At 53.7% G+C, this 14,252-nt stretch overlaps 1 protein-coding gene, 1 long non-coding RNA gene and 1 other non-coding gene across 6 annotated transcripts in view; 2 read left to right on the top strand and 1 right to left on the bottom strand.

Moving 5' to 3' along the window:
• Positions 1-484: 484 nt before the first annotated feature.
• Positions 485-7,914, top strand: LOC139355393 (melanoma-associated antigen D4-like). 3 transcript variants are annotated; one of them, XM_071088305.1, is made up of 13 exons: positions 485-626; positions 1,547-1,787; positions 2,042-2,875; positions 3,287-3,490; positions 3,594-3,657; positions 3,852-3,931; positions 4,319-4,410; positions 5,035-5,114; positions 5,200-5,242; positions 5,634-5,696; positions 6,641-6,755; positions 7,077-7,507; positions 7,703-7,914. In XM_071088305.1, exons 2-13 carry the CDS (start codon positions 1,578-1,580, stop codon positions 7,710-7,712), a joined length of 2,226 nt encoding a protein of 741 aa, XP_070944406.1. In that variant the 5' UTR covers positions 485-626; positions 1,547-1,577; the 3' UTR covers positions 7,713-7,914. The 3 variants fall into 3 exon arrangements, with proteins under 3 accessions (XP_070944406.1, XP_070944407.1, XP_070944405.1); XM_071088306.1 differs by having other exon boundaries at positions 518-626; positions 1,577-1,787; XM_071088304.1 differs by lacking the exon at positions 485-626 and adding an exon at positions 1,113-1,320.
• LOC112424069 (small nucleolar RNA SNORA11) lies at positions 6,268-6,395 on the top strand. Its single transcript, XR_003014715.1, has one exon. It is a non-coding gene; the product is annotated as a small nucleolar RNA SNORA11 (small nucleolar RNA).
• Positions 7,915-11,082: 3,168 nt separating the features above from the next.
• LOC105466790 (uncharacterized) overlaps positions 11,083-14,252 on the bottom strand; it is an 83,338-nt gene continuing 80,168 nt past the window's right edge. For both annotated transcript variants that reach the window (XR_011618257.1, XR_011618258.1), the window contains one exon: positions 11,083-14,067. This is a non-coding gene — a long non-coding RNA (uncharacterized lncRNA). The remainder of the gene's footprint in view (positions 14,068-14,252) is intronic.

Below are 14,252 nucleotides of genomic sequence, written 5' to 3'. Positions count from 1 at the left end.
TCTGGGGGCCAGAGAGTTGGCTAGTGGAGAAGCACACAAAGCGAAGTGCCATCCTCTGGCCATGTCCGTTTCGTAGCCCCGCAGGTTGAGGATTTCCACTTGTTGCAGTTTAGAGACCCAGCTTATTAATTGTGAGACCTCGCTAATTGTGACCTAAGGCGTCGTGCCGGGGAAACGGGGCATAGTGTATCCCAGACCAGGCTGGAGGAGTTTGGGTGAAAGGGCAGGGCAGGACAGAGAAGCGTTGTGCAAAAGTGGGGGGATTGAGAAGAGATGATTGGGTGGGTCGAGCTGCACTGCAGGGTATGAGTGTGCGCGCCCACAGTAGGAGGAGGAGGAGGAGAGGTGAAGCGGGTCTGGCGGGAAGAGCGCCCCCACCCTACCTTCGACCCCACCGCCCACCCACCCGCGGAATCGCATGCGCACTGGAGACCTGGAGGAAAGGGCTTTTGTTGGGAAAGCGGGCGGGCTGGAGGGGTCCGCGCATGCGCAGGCTACCCAGCCGCGGGGGGTGCACGGAGAAAAGGGGCGGGGTGGTCCGGGCTGCTGTGCTGGCAGCAGTAGGCGAGGGCGCGGCTGCGGGGTTCCTGGTGCTGAGGACGGACGCCATTGGAGCCCCAGAGAAGGTAAGGATCCAGCCCCAGACAGGACCCGGAGAGGGCGAGTGGAACCCGACACGCTGCGCCCTCCCTCCGCCTCCGGATCTGAACAAAGCCCAAGCACTCAGAACCGGAACCCCATTAGACCCAAGGTCTAGATAGGAGCCCCCATCACCGTCAGACCCAGGCGCCCCGATCTGAGCCCTACTGAAACCGGAGCCCAGGATCCTCACCCCTTTAGCGGACCCCTGTGCTGCGAGCTGAGCTCCCTTGGAGCGGAGGCCCCACCCCCACCCCAATCACTCCTAGATTACTCGAACCGAGCTGACCGCTTGCCCCCTTCCTGGAGTGCCCAGTCCTCGCGTTTGAGATCTCCAGCGCTCCGATTGGAGCCTCACCTAGGTCTGAGGCCCCCACTCCATCCGCCTCTAGTGCTCTAGTCTGAGCCCCACCTAGGCCCCCCGCCCGGACCTAGCCAAAAGGTCCCTGGGATTCTGTTTGGCAGAGCTTGCCGCTTGCCGCTGTCCCCGTTGTCTGAGCTCTCCCATCTGCTCCCCCGTCATCCCGGTCCCCTTCTCTGGCCCTTAAATCCAAACCCTTTGTTTCTCTCTTCCCCAATGCATCCCCTTCGGGACTCTTCGGACCCCAGCCCTCCAGAACAGCCCCTCTTCAAATCTAGCCGCTGGGATGGCGAGTCTGCCCATCCTAAACTCCGCTTTCGGTGCGGCGCCTCCTGCGACCTCCTCTGTCCCTTTCTTTGGGCTCTGTCCCTGACCAGGTCTACCCCATCAGAAAGCCAAACCGTCTTCCCCCCACCTCCCCCCCTGCCCCCTACTGCCTAATATTGCCTAGTAACCTGATGATTGTCGCCCCTCACCTCCCGGGAGATCCCGCCTCCCATTGGATCCCGCCCCCTCCCCCTGCAGCTGCTTCACTCTCCCTCTCAGGCTGAGCTCTCATCTCCCTGGGACCCGCAGCATGGCTGAGGGAAGCTTCAGCGTGCAATCGGAAAGCTACAGTGTTGAAGACATGGATGAGGGTAGCGACGAAGTCCGGGAGGAAGAGATGGTTGAAGGCAACGACTATGAAGAATTCGGTGCGTTTGGTGGCTACGGCACCCTCACCAGCTTTGACATCCATATCCTCAGAGCCTTCGGAAGCTTGGGTCCCGGCCTTCGCATCTTATCGGTGAGGCCACCTGCTGGCCTGGGCCTTTCCCTTGTGAATGGGGGAGGGAGGAGGGGGGAGCAAGGAGGGTTGTGTGGGAAAGGACTGCCCAGCTTCCCCAAACCTTTCCTCCCCTGCCCGGAAGAAGAGGATTTGGGAAGGTCTTGGGATGTTCAGGGCTGACTGCTGGGAAGAGGCTGGCCAGCACAGGCAAGCTAACACAAGTGTGTCGTCGAGTGACCTGCCTTCCCCACCCCCTCTCTCTGGCCTTGCAGAATGAGCCCTGGGAACTGGAAAACCCTGTGCTGGCCCAGACCCTGGTGGAGGCATTGCAACTGGATCCGGACACACTTGCCAATGAGACCGCCGCCCGTGCTGCCAATGTAGCCCGCGCCGCCGCCTCCAACCGTGCGGCTCGGGCCGCTGCCGCCGCTGCCCGTACCGCCTTCACTCAGGTGGTCGCTAGCCACCGGGTGGCCACGCCGCAGGTCTCAGGAGAGGATACCCAGCCCACGACCTACGCCGCCGAGGCTCAGGGGCCCACCCCTGAGCCACCCCTTGCTTCTCCGCAGACCTCCCAGATGTTAGTCACCAGTGAGATGGCTGCCCCCGGGGCCCCAGTAACCTCCACAAAGTCCCAGACAGGCTCCCCGGCCCAGGAGGCTGCTACCGAGGGCCCTAGTGGCGCCTGTGCTTTCTCTCAGGCTCCGTGTGCCAGGGAGGTGGACACCACCCGGCCCAGCACAGCCTTCCTGGGTCAGAATGATGTCTTTGATTTCACTCAGCCGGCGGGGGTCAGTGGCATGGCCTTCCCACGCCCCAAGAGACCTGCCCCAGCCCAAGAGGCTGCCACGGAGGGCTCCAGTGCTGCCTCCGGTGTGCCCCAGACTGGACCTGGCAGAGAGGTGGCAGCCACCCGGCCCAAGACCACCAAGTCAGGGAAGGCGCTGGCCAAGACTCGGTGGGTGGAGCCTCAGAACGTTGTGGCAGCAGCTGCTGCCAAGGCCAAGATGGCCACGAGCATCCCTGAGCCGGAGGGCGCAGCTGCTGCCACTGCTCAGCACAGTGCTGAGCCCTGGGCCAGGATGGGAGGCAAGAGGACCAAGAAGGTGAGATCCCCCTGCCCCCTGCCACCTCCACACCCCCTTGCTCCTGTCCTTTCCTTCTCCTCCCTTTCCTGCTCCTCTCCTCCCTCTCCTCTCCCCCTTCTTCCTCTCCTCTCCTCTTTCCTCTCCTTCTCTCCTCACCTCCCCTCTCCTCCCCTCCTCTCCTCTCAGCTAGTCCATGTTTCTCCAACACAAGTTTGCTGAGCATGTTTTCACTCCACGTAGTCCCTACCCTCAGGACTGGTGGGAGAAGAGGCTGGCTCAGTGCCTGGCACTTAGTAAGCATGCAGCACATGCCAGCCGCTGCTGGTACTGCTCTCATTTCCAAGAGCCTGCTACGGGTGAGGTGCGTGCGGGGCGCTTTGGCACGGGGAGCCTGGTAGCCCTGGGTCTCTCCTCTCTCCAATGATACAGTCCAAGCACCTGGATGATGAGTACGAGAGCAGCGAGGAGGAGAGAGAGCCTCCTGCGGTCCCACCCACCTGGAGAGCACCACAGCCCTCATTGACGGTGCGGGCTCAGTTGGCCCCTCGGCGCCCGGTGGCCCCGAGGTCCCAGATACCCTCAAGGCACGTACTGTGCCTGCCGCCCCGCAACGTGACGCTTCTGCAAGAGAGGGTAAGAAGCCCACCCTCCCCCATCTCCCTCCTCTCCTCCCTTGTGGGCCATGTCTCTGCCCTCACCCATGCCTTGACCTCCCCGCGTGTTCCTCCTTCTCCAGGCAAATAAGTTGGTAAAATACCTGATGATTAAGGACTACAAGAAGATCCCCATCAAGCGTGCAGGTAGGCAGCCTGTGCCCCCTTCGCCATCCCCTAGTCTGTGGGCATCCCTTTGCTTGGGTGCTGCGGCTGGTCCCCTCCGTCGCCACAGGACGGGCTCCTGGCTGCACCACCCTCGGCAGGGTTGACCAAGGGGCTACAGCTCTATGACCCCTGCTCAGCCCAGGTGCTTTCTCGAACTCTTCCCCCTCCTGCAGACATGCTGAAGGATGTCATCAGAGAATATGATGAACATTTCCCTGAGATCATTGAACGAGCAACGTACACCCTGGAAAAGGTGGGTGCGGGATGGGAGTAGCTCTGTGGAGGAAGAGCGGGCATAGGGTGGGGCGACCCTGCAGCCCCTCAAGGCCCAGTCTCTGGAGCCATCTCTAACCTCTCCGACTCTGAGCTTCCACTGCACTGGCGGTTTGACTCGTGCTTCCTGCCCTTGGCTTCTCTCTCTCATGCTCTCTGAGTGTCTCGCCATCTTGCGAGGTGGGTCTCATGGCCTCTGCCAGCGTCAGCTCCCACAGCGAAGGTCCTCCGTGTGCTGTCTTCTTCCGCCCTCGCTCACGAGTTTGGATTCCTTGCTGAGGAGCAGTTCTAACAGGGAATCACTGTCTGCCGGCAGGTTGCCCAGCATGGGGTTTGGATCTCACACTCTGTTTTCTCCCCCATGTAGAAGTTTGGGATCCACCTGAAGGAGATCGACAAGGAAGAACACCTGTATATTCTTGTCTGCACACGGGACTCCTCAGCTCGCCTCCTTGGAAAGTAAGAAAGGGAAAGCGGGTTGTGGCCTTCCTCGGTGGTGTCCCTTCCCTGCCCACACCCCTTCAGTGAAGCAGGAAGACGGGGCTTGAGTGCGGTGCACGGCTCCCACACACAGTGAGGGCTGCCTGGTGACTGCTGGATGAAAGGAATGATAGCCTGGGGTGAGGCCTTGCTGCCGTCAGGTCTCCCCAAGCTGCTGCCGGGCTTTACCCCCAAAGCTTCGGAGGAAAGTGGCTTGCCTCTTCCTCCTGCCTGCCTGGCCTGGACCCGGCAGAGCTGGCCTACGGGAGAGCTTCCTCTTCAGTGTAGGTCCTGATGTGGAAGGAGCAGGAAAGGTCTGGAGCCATCTCTGGACACACGTTTGCCATTTGCAGAGCTTCGGCTCCCTGCCTCGCCCTGTCCTCTGCGGAACCCTGTCAGGGAAGTGTTAGTACCCATGTTATAGAGGAGGTGATTAAGTCTCAGGCGGAGGTGCGAATGGTCTGCCAGCAGCTAGTGAACTGTGCCTGTCCTGGGAAGAGTTCCCCTCAAGCTGGGAAACCTGAGAGAGGCTAGTTGGGAGAGCCTGGTGGTGTCTCTCAGGCAAATAGCTGCTACACAGGATTTCTCTTTCTACACCTTTAGAACCAAGGACACTCCCAGGCTGAGTCTCCTCTTGGTGATTCTGGGCGTCATCTTCATGAATGGCAACCGTGCCAGCGAGGGTGAGTGGCTGGACCTGCCACTGGGGGGCTGCCCATAGTCTCATCTTCTGGGTGCCAAACTCTCGTACCTCCTCTCCCCTCGCAGCTGTCCTCTGGGAGGCACTACGCAAGATGGGACTGCGCCCTGGGTATGATTGGCCTCTCCAGCTCCTCCTCTCGGTGCTATCCTCTGGCCAAAGAGGTCCCGGGATTGCAATAGCCTGGTGGTCTGGCGCAAGGGTGTGGGGTGCCCTGGGCTCGGTAGAGAGCAAAGGGTCTCACCGGGGCGGGCGGGGAAGCAGTGCCGGACGCTGCTCGGTCCCCTCTCTGCTCTGTGGCCCCAGATGACATCTAAGAGAGACAGTCAGAGTCAGGAGCTCCATCAAATCCCTACCCGGGGCATCCCTGACCAACAGTCCTCTGGCCTCTGCTCCATGCCCAGGCCTCCACGGCGACTCCCCGTGGGCTGGGAAGTCATAGTCATGCTAGGGAGGGCCCTTGCCACCGCCTCTGCTCATGGATTCCTTTCCTGGCCCTCAGGGTGAGGCACCCATTCCTCGGCGATCTGAGGAAGCTCATCACAGATGACTTTGTGAAGCAGAAGTAAGTATCACCTGAGCTAACTGCGACTCTCACTCGAGCATCCCTTGTGTGCTGGTCTGGCTGAGAAAGCAGTTCCCTATCCCACATCTTCAACTGGAGGGCTGGGTGCCTCTGGCCTGGGAGTGAGTGGCAGTGGGGGTATGCGAGCGTGTGGGGAGCCGAAGGTCAGGGGGGTCTTGGGAAAAGGGAGCGCACGTCACCTGAGAACACGGTGTGGGGTGTGATAACGGCCACCATCTCCTTGAGCACCTGCCCTGTAGACTGACACGAGAGTTCCCCCTGGTTTACACCTAAGGAACCTGGAGCTCAGAGAGGGGACGCCTCTGAGCGTGGCTCCCAGCTGGTAAGGGCCTCAGCCCGACTCTCCTGATTTTCAGGCCAGGGCCCACCCTCTCCCCGTCCCTGGAGGACTTGCCAACGCACAGGCGCGCATGCACACCAACAAAGGGTCAGGACTTGAGGAGGATGCCTGGAGCACGCTTCTCCTGGCTGACTGTTTCTTCCTTTCCAGTCGTTTCCTCTGGTGGGCCTCTCCAGGGCTCCGCCGGGGTGTGGCCAAGACCCTCAAGGTGGGGTGTGCTCAGAGCAGGCGGCCTGAAGAATGGCTCCTCTGTTTACAACACACCCAACAGGAAGCTGGGGCCATGGTGATGAGGGGCACAAACCTGTGGCCTCCCTACAGACAAATGCCCTACATGTGGCCCCCCTGCACCTCCGCATGGCTTCCGGGGAGGACCAATGGCAAAAGGCTTTGAAGGCCTCACTTTTGCGGGCAGAAGTCCTGGGAGTGGGTTTGGGAATGAGTGAAGGGCTGGAGGGGCAGGGCAGTCCTCTTCCAGGAGCTGAGCTGCAGCATCGGGTTGAGGAGGGGCCCCCTGGAACCCATCCGTTCAGCAACAGGTCTGCTTGGCTAGAAGCAAAGTTCACTTTCCTCTCATGCCAAGGTACCTGGAATACAAGAAGATCCCTAACAGCAACCCACCTGAGTATGAATTCCTCTGGGGCCTGCGAGCCCGCCATGAGACCAGCAAGATGAGGGTCCTGAGATTCATCGCCCAGGTAAGGGAGAGCCTCTGTCGGGTGCCCGGCACCGGGGGTGGTGCTCTCCATACCTTGCTTGTTTCTTGGTCGAGGCCTCCTTCCCATTACCCCATATTCCAGTGAGGGTACCGAACACTCACAGAGGCACCTGAACACCCTACGCAAGGTCACAGATGGGGTAAAATCCCAGGTCTGGCACAGGATAGTAGGAGCCCCTGATCCCTGTGGTCCTGATTTTGCCGTCATTGCGCAAAGCACACGGGATGGGGTGAGGCGGGCCGTGGGTGCTCAGCCACTGTGGGGTAGCTCTGTGTCTATGCTTGCCCTTTTCCTCCGCAGAATCAGAACCGAGACCCCCGGGAATGGAAGGCTCATTTCTTGGAGGCTGTGGATGATGCTTTCAAGACAATGGATGTGGATATGGCCGAGGAACATGCCAGGGCCCAGATGAGGGCCCAGATGAATATCGGGGACGAAGCTCTGATTGGACGGTGGAGCTGGGATGACATACAAGTCGAGCTCCTGACCTGGGATGAGGACGGAGATTTTGGCGACGCCTGGGCCAGGATCCCCTTTGCTTTCTGGGCCAGATACCATCAGTACATTCTGAATAGCAACCGTGCCAACAGGAGGGCCACGTGGAGAGCTGGTGTCAGCAGTGGCACCAATGGAGGGGCCAGCACCAGCGTCCTAGATGGCCCTAGCACCAGCTCCACCATCCGGACCAGAAATGCCGCCAGAGCTGGCGCCAGCTTCTTCTCCTGGATCCAGTAAGAGTTTCAGCAGAGAAATGAGACTCTGCAGGAGGGCTGCGGAGGGGGGTGAGATGTCAGAGGGAGGGCCGGGATGGGGGCGTTGCGGGCAACGGCAACAGCATGGACGGACACTTATTTTGTTACGTATATCCCTCCCTGGTTCGCATGTGTCCATGGATGTTGTCACTTTGGTTTCTTGTGCTTTTACAGGCACCGTTGACGAACTGCAGCGATCTTACTGGCCAAGCCAGAGTGCCTCCTCTCAGATTCCTTCTCGACACAGCACCCTAGGCAGCTTCTTCCTGTCAGTCAGAGGTGGCACGCAAGATGAAGCTCTCTTTGCTCTTCCTGCTTTCATTTTGTGCTTTTCCTTGCGCTTTCATGTTTTGGGTATCAGTGTTACATTAAAGTTGCAAAATTAATTTGGACGTTTCTTCCTTTACCTGCACACCCGGTGCTATACCTGGCCGTGCTTGGGCTTGTAGCAAGGAAACTTCTTCAGGCTCTCTGGGATAGGTGGGCCCCACCTCTGCCAAAAAGACCCACAGGGACAGGTGGGATGCTGGGAGGTGCAGAGGTTGGTTACACTTGAGTGTGCGACCAGGAGTTTGGAGAGGCCCCAGTGCTCACGGTTATGTGATTTTCTAGAAGCCTTCCTTGCTCAGCAGCCCCAGGGACATGGCAAGGGGGGCGGCCAGAGCAGGGGTTGGGTGGAAGACTGCAGCTTGGTGCCACTGCCCCTCCCGCCGAGGGACAGGGTCCAAGGCTCTCACCAGGATCCACCTCCCACACCCCCTCCTTGGAGACGATGTTCTGGAACCCTTGGCTCATCATCCACACAGTTCAGGACCCCGTCCTCGGTACCGAGTCTGACAGACAATGAGGTGGGCCCCGCAGTGATGTTCGCAGCCCTCCAGTGGGTAGAAGGAGGGGCCGTGATTGCTGAGGGAGCAGGATGTAATAAAAACAACGCACGGTGCACACGTACACAGCCCCTTGCCGGTGATGGAACGCCGGCCTGTTTGGGGCTTCACAGCCCTTCTCCCCCAGCAGCAGGGCTCTCCCAGTGAGGACACCACCAGGCCTACCTAGATCCTGGTGTGTTCAAGGGCTGGGTGACGTCTGGAGGGGTCTGAAGTAGGGCTGCACATGCTTCAGGTACAAGACAGTGAGGGCAGAGACAGTTTGGTCTCCTGGGAAGGGCTCAGTGGCAGGCAGGGACAGTGTCCAGGGCTTTCTGGAGTTCCCCGGTAGTGTCCAGGGCTTGGGAGGACAGAGCCCTAGATAAGGAGGGAAAACATAGCAGTGGAAGGCTCCCTGCCTCCCACTCCCCACCCAGCCCCAGCTTCTGTTTCCCCAGGAGGGGCTGCCATCTCCACCATGGCCAGATCCTGACCCAGACCGGGCTGCCTAATTTGGGAGGCCCAGTGGAAAATGAAAACATGAGTCTCCTTGTCAAAAACTATGAAGGATTTCAAAACAGCAACAGCAGAGCATGGAGCCACATAGGGAGCCCTGGTGAGCGTTGGACTGCATTGGTTGCACACCCCAGAAGCTGTCCGTCAGAAAGGCTTTGGGTGGGTCTCCATATTGGCTGTCACTGTGATTTCTGCTTCTCTGGTGCTTGGGTCCATGCTTGGCAACACTGACATTCTGGGACTCTGACAGAAATCCAGTCCCAAAGCTTTACTGGAACACACACACACACACACACACACACACACACACACACACACACAATGGAGTCCCCTTCCCTTTATGTCTCCTGGTCTGTGGTCTGGGCTGTGGAAGAGATTAGGGATGCCTGGGACACCACCCCTGGCATCATAAATTTAATGCTATTTGTCCAGGACCTCCCCAGACACCCTTGTGCACATAGCGGGCACATGCCTGTCCTTGGATCAGGGTGGGGGTCGTCACCATAAGCCACAGGAGTGAGTTTGAGCACTGTGTGTGGAAGGCACTTGAGATACGAAAGCTCCACCGGAAAGGAACAAGAAGCAGCCCTCAGAGGCAGGGTGCTGGCCAGGTCACGGCCTCCTCAGGCCTCCAGGCTTGCTGGACACTCCCCCTTTCACGTCACCTTGCAGCGCTGGGGCCTCACCAGGGACCCACTCCCCCTACCCTGTAGGGGCAGTGCTGAGGGCACCTGGGAAGAGAGGAGAGCAGGGAGGCAGGAGCACCTTGGTGGGAAATGGGGGTGGACTGGACTGCGCGTCCTGCAGGAGGGTCAGACCGGCCACCCTGGAGATGGCCACCACCTCACTCACATGGCAAACAGGAGACCCAGGCAGGCTTCCCTCCTGCCCCCAGCCTGGGACCTTCTGTAGACCCCACACCGCAAAGGCCCACAGTCCATGTCAGCAAGTGTTTTCTGAGGCCCTGCTGTGGCAGTGGACAGCACTCACAACCTTCTCCCAGCCAGGCCTGCTTCTTCTGATCGCTCCTGTCCCACGCCTGGCGATAGACAAGCATTGGTGCATTCGCTCATTTCCAGTTATTGATATCATGCATAAAGTTGTTCTGAATATTCATGTACAATTTCTTGTCTGGACCTATGTTTCCATTTCTCGGGCAAGCCCGAGAGGTGGGGGCAGTAAGGCCATTTCATGGTCTCAGCCAACTGAGGCTCCGAGAGGGAAGACGCTCTCCCCAAGTCACACAGCCAGGAAGTGGCAGAGCACAGACTTGAACCTGGGACCCTCTGAGGTCGGGGTGCATGCACTGGGCCCTGCTGTGGGCCGCTCCTGCCATCCAGGGGCTCGCAGTGTCCTGGGGGTGATAAACCCACCTGCTGGGCACTCTCTCCTGACACCCACCCTCCCGCCCATGTGCACATCAGGCCCTGGGCCAAGGGCGTTTTGCCCACTACCTCATGACACCCTCAAAGATTGTCTGAGCTACTACTGTGCATTTGAGGAAACAGACTCAGAGAAGGGAGGTGACTTGCCTGAGATCTCTGACCCAGCTTTGCCGCTGCCTCCACTAGTGACCTTGGCCCAGCCTCTTCTCTTGACCAGTTGCATATCGTTTGGTGTGGCATGTGAAGAACCATTCACATGGTTGGCACATTGATTATGATTTGTCATCTTAATACTGAATTATAAGAGTGCTTTTTTGCGTGCAAACTTTTCCATTGTCGGGTAGTATATATTGCAAACATTGCCACAATTAATGGTTTGCTTTTTCATTTCTCTAATGATGAAAAGCCAGATTTCTAAATTTGATGAAATTCACTTAACGTGTTTTTGCGTGGCTATTGCTTTCTGTGTCATAGCTAGAAGAGTCCTTCACCTACAGCAAGTTTTTCAAGGCTTTATCCTGAATTCTCTTCCAGAGGTCTTATGCTTTAGCTTTTGTGTTGACATTTAGGATCTTCACAAACCTCAGAGGTTCGAAATCATGCCGATTATCTTTTCTGACCACGATGGAATGAAACTAGAAAGCAATACCAGAAGGAGAATTGAAAATGTCACAAATAGGTGGAAATTACAACACTCTCTTCAATAACCAATGGGTCAAAGAACAGACCACAAGGAAATTAGAAAGCATCTTGAGACACATGAAAATGAAAACACCACATACCACAACTAAGGAGATGCAGGGAAAGCATAGTGTTAAGAGGGAAGTTTATTGTGGTAAATGCTTACAGTGAAAAAGAAGACAGACCTCAAATCAACAGCCTGTCTTTATGTTTCGAGAACTAGAAAAGGAAGAACAACGTAAACCCAAAGTTAGCAGAAGGAAGGAAGTAATAAAGATTAGAGCACAAATAAAGGAAATGGAGAATAGACAAATAATAGGGAAAAAAAAAACAGTGAAACTAAGAGCTGGTGTCTCTGAAAAGGTCAACATAGGTTAAGCAGATTAAGAGGAAAACAGAAGGGTCAAATAACTAAACTCAGAACGACGGAGGGGCATTACAATTGATACTACAGAAACAAAAAAGATTATAAAGAGAAGACCAGGAACAACTCTACCCCAACAAATTTGATACTCTAGAAGAAATAGATAAATTCTGAGAAACATACACGCTGCCAAGACTGACTCCTGAAGAAGTAAAAAATCTCAGCAGATCTCGACAACTCGTAAGGAGACTTAACCAGTATTCATCAACCTCCCAACATAGAAAACCCCAGGACTAGATGGCTTCAGTGGAGAATTCTACTAAACATTTAAAGAAGAATTAGGACCAGAAACATACGGACACACACACACACACACACACACCCACACACACTTCCCAAAAGAATGTTTATGCATACATATTCAACAAAAGCCTAGCACACCGAGTTCAACAGCACATGAAAGGCCCATGACCACGTGGGATTTATTCGTGGAATGCAAGGAAGTTTCGATCAATGAAAATCAACTAATTTAGTGTATGGTATCAACAAAATGAAGGACAAAACCACATGATCGGCTCAATTGATGCACTAAAAGCATCTGACAAAAGTCAGCTCCCTTCGTGACAAAAACACTCAAACTCCTTGGAACAGAAGGAAACAACCTCAGCGTTACAAAAGTCCTATATAAAATACTCACTGTGAACACTGTACTAGATGCCGAAAGAGTGAAAGCTTTTCCTCCAAGATCAGGAGCAAGGCAGAGATGCCCGCTTTTGCTACTTCTTCTCAACATAGTCCCGGAAGTTCGGAGGGCAATTAGGCAAGAAAATGAAATAAAAAAGGCATCCTTTTTATTTCACTTCATTTTATCTTTAGAAAAGGCATCCTTTTAATTTCCTGTTTTCTAAATAACCCGTAGCTCAAGGAAAACATCACCAATGAAATCACAAAGTATTTTGAACCTGATGAAAACTTATGGGATATATTTTAATTGTCTAGATTGCATGAAAAAGAAAGACACAACATTTGCATCTTTCCCAACCATGCTGAGCAACAGATTAAACCTGAAGAAAGCAGAAGAAATGAAATAACAATAAAAGTACAAATCAGTTAAAGATAAAACAACACAGCCAGAGGTGGTTTTTTGTAAAGATGATGTGATTAAGACATGCCTTGTGTGGGCCTGAACAAAAAGGAGAGAAATAATGAAGCAACCAGTGTCTGGAGTGGCTAAGAAAACATCACTATGGGCAACGAAGATATTAAAGAGATCATTATTCAAAATCATGAACAGCTTTATGCCCACAAATGTGATACTTTGGATAACAAAATGACAGAAAACAGACGAAACATCTGAATTGTCCTACAAATTCTAAACGGGCGGAATCTGAAGGAAACAACAGCAGCAGCCACAAGAACCTACAGACTCTGATGCCGCCACCGATTAATTCTACAAAACATTTGTGAAGGAAAGAATGTCAATCTTACCTTCTTGCCAGGCAACATAAAAAAGGGGAAATGCTTCCCATCCCATTTTATGAGGCAAAAACCTTAAAGGGCATGGTAAGAAATGAAATGCACAGGCCTATCTTTCACATAAGCACAGAAGAAGAAATCTTGGATAAAGCATTAGCAAAACAAATCAGTTAAATCTCCAAAAATGAAAACGTATCACAAACAAGTCGAGTATTCTAGAAATGAAGCGGTTCAGCGCTTGAAAAATCTATCTCTCAGAAGTAATGTGTGAAAGAGAAAAAATAGGATATTCCCTACAGATGCAGGAAGGGTATTTCATGGGTTTGATTTTTTAAAATGACCACGCACTTATGATAAAACCTCTTAGCCAACTGCAAATAAAAGGAAACGCTCTTGATTCAGTTGGAATATTTTTTAAAAGCCTCCGAAAACAACGATACTTACTGGTGACATGTTGACAGCTTTCCCTCTGAGATCAGGGAAAAATAATAAATAAATAAATAAATAAATAAATAAATAAATAAATAAATAAATACAAACCGCTACATCCACTGTCACCACTTACAGTGCCATGAAGGAAGAAAAAGTAATCAAAGCAGTCCTGCAAGCACAGCCTTAAATGCATAAGCATGTCAACCAAAGGACATCCTTGTGAACGTGCACCACAATAATAACACTAACACTCCAGCGCTGGAAACTACTGAAGAGTCCATTAGAAATAAAAGGCACGAATAAATTGTGGCATTGTCATACAATTCAAAATACTGCGCAGGAAGGCAAAGAAACGAAATTCAGCTACACAGCACGACAGAAGTCAATAGTAAGGAGAAAAACCTTACTGAAAAACCAAGAGAAACCCAGATTATAAAATATGTACTGTAAAATATGTACTGTACTGATTCTACGTACGTGTAATGCGTTCACAAACAGGCGGGATTATCTTCAAGTGTTAAAAGTCACAAGAGTGGTTAGATTGGCCGAGGTGGAAGACAAGAGTGACTGGCATGAGAGTGCTTTTGAGCTGCCAGCAATACAGTACACCATTTCTTAACCCAGATCGTAGGGGATCAGATGTCCCTGTGGAACCATTTACTGAGCGGTACCTTCATTTTTCATGCAACTCCATTTTTGTATTATATTCCACTACAATGTACATAAAGATATTTAAATGAATACAATCCCAGGAATGTCCATAAACAATGGATTCTTCAGCGAGTTGTATATTCTCTGACCACAATGCCACAATGGGATCTAGAAATCAATAACAAAAGATCATTACAAACCCCCATATGTGTTTGTAAATTAAGAAACATCCTCCTTAGTAACCCATGGCTCTAAGAAAAACTAACGTTGAAATGAGAAAATGTTTTGAGCTTACTAACGAAGCAAACTCCAGAGGTCTTTGCCTGCCAATATTACTAAGTCTCCTCTCTAGG

The sequence above is a fragment of the Macaca nemestrina genome, chromosome X (assembly GCF_043159975.1).
Source record: "Macaca nemestrina isolate mMacNem1 chromosome X, mMacNem.hap1, whole genome shotgun sequence".
NCBI classification, from domain to species: Eukaryota; Metazoa; Chordata; class Mammalia; order Primates; family Cercopithecidae; genus Macaca; species Macaca nemestrina.
The sequence above is the reverse complement of the archived record's forward strand: the minus strand, read 5'-3'. Positions and strand labels throughout refer to the sequence as shown.

What these genes read in the sequence shown, in the direction of transcription:
- LOC139355393 (XM_071088304.1), top strand. Translation starts at nt 1,217, where the DNA reads ATGCATCCCCTTCGGGACTCTTCGGACCCCAGCCCTCCAGAACAGCCC. An exon ending in GATGACTTTGTGAAGCAGAA is followed by an intron (nt 5,697 to 6,640) that starts GTAAGTATCACC and finishes TCTCATGCCAAG; the next exon opens with GTACCTGGAATACAAGAAGA. An exon ending in TCCTGAGATTCATCGCCCAG is followed by an intron (nt 6,756 to 7,076) that starts GTAAGGGAGAGC and finishes TTTCCTCCGCAG; the next exon opens with AATCAGAACCGAGACCCCCG.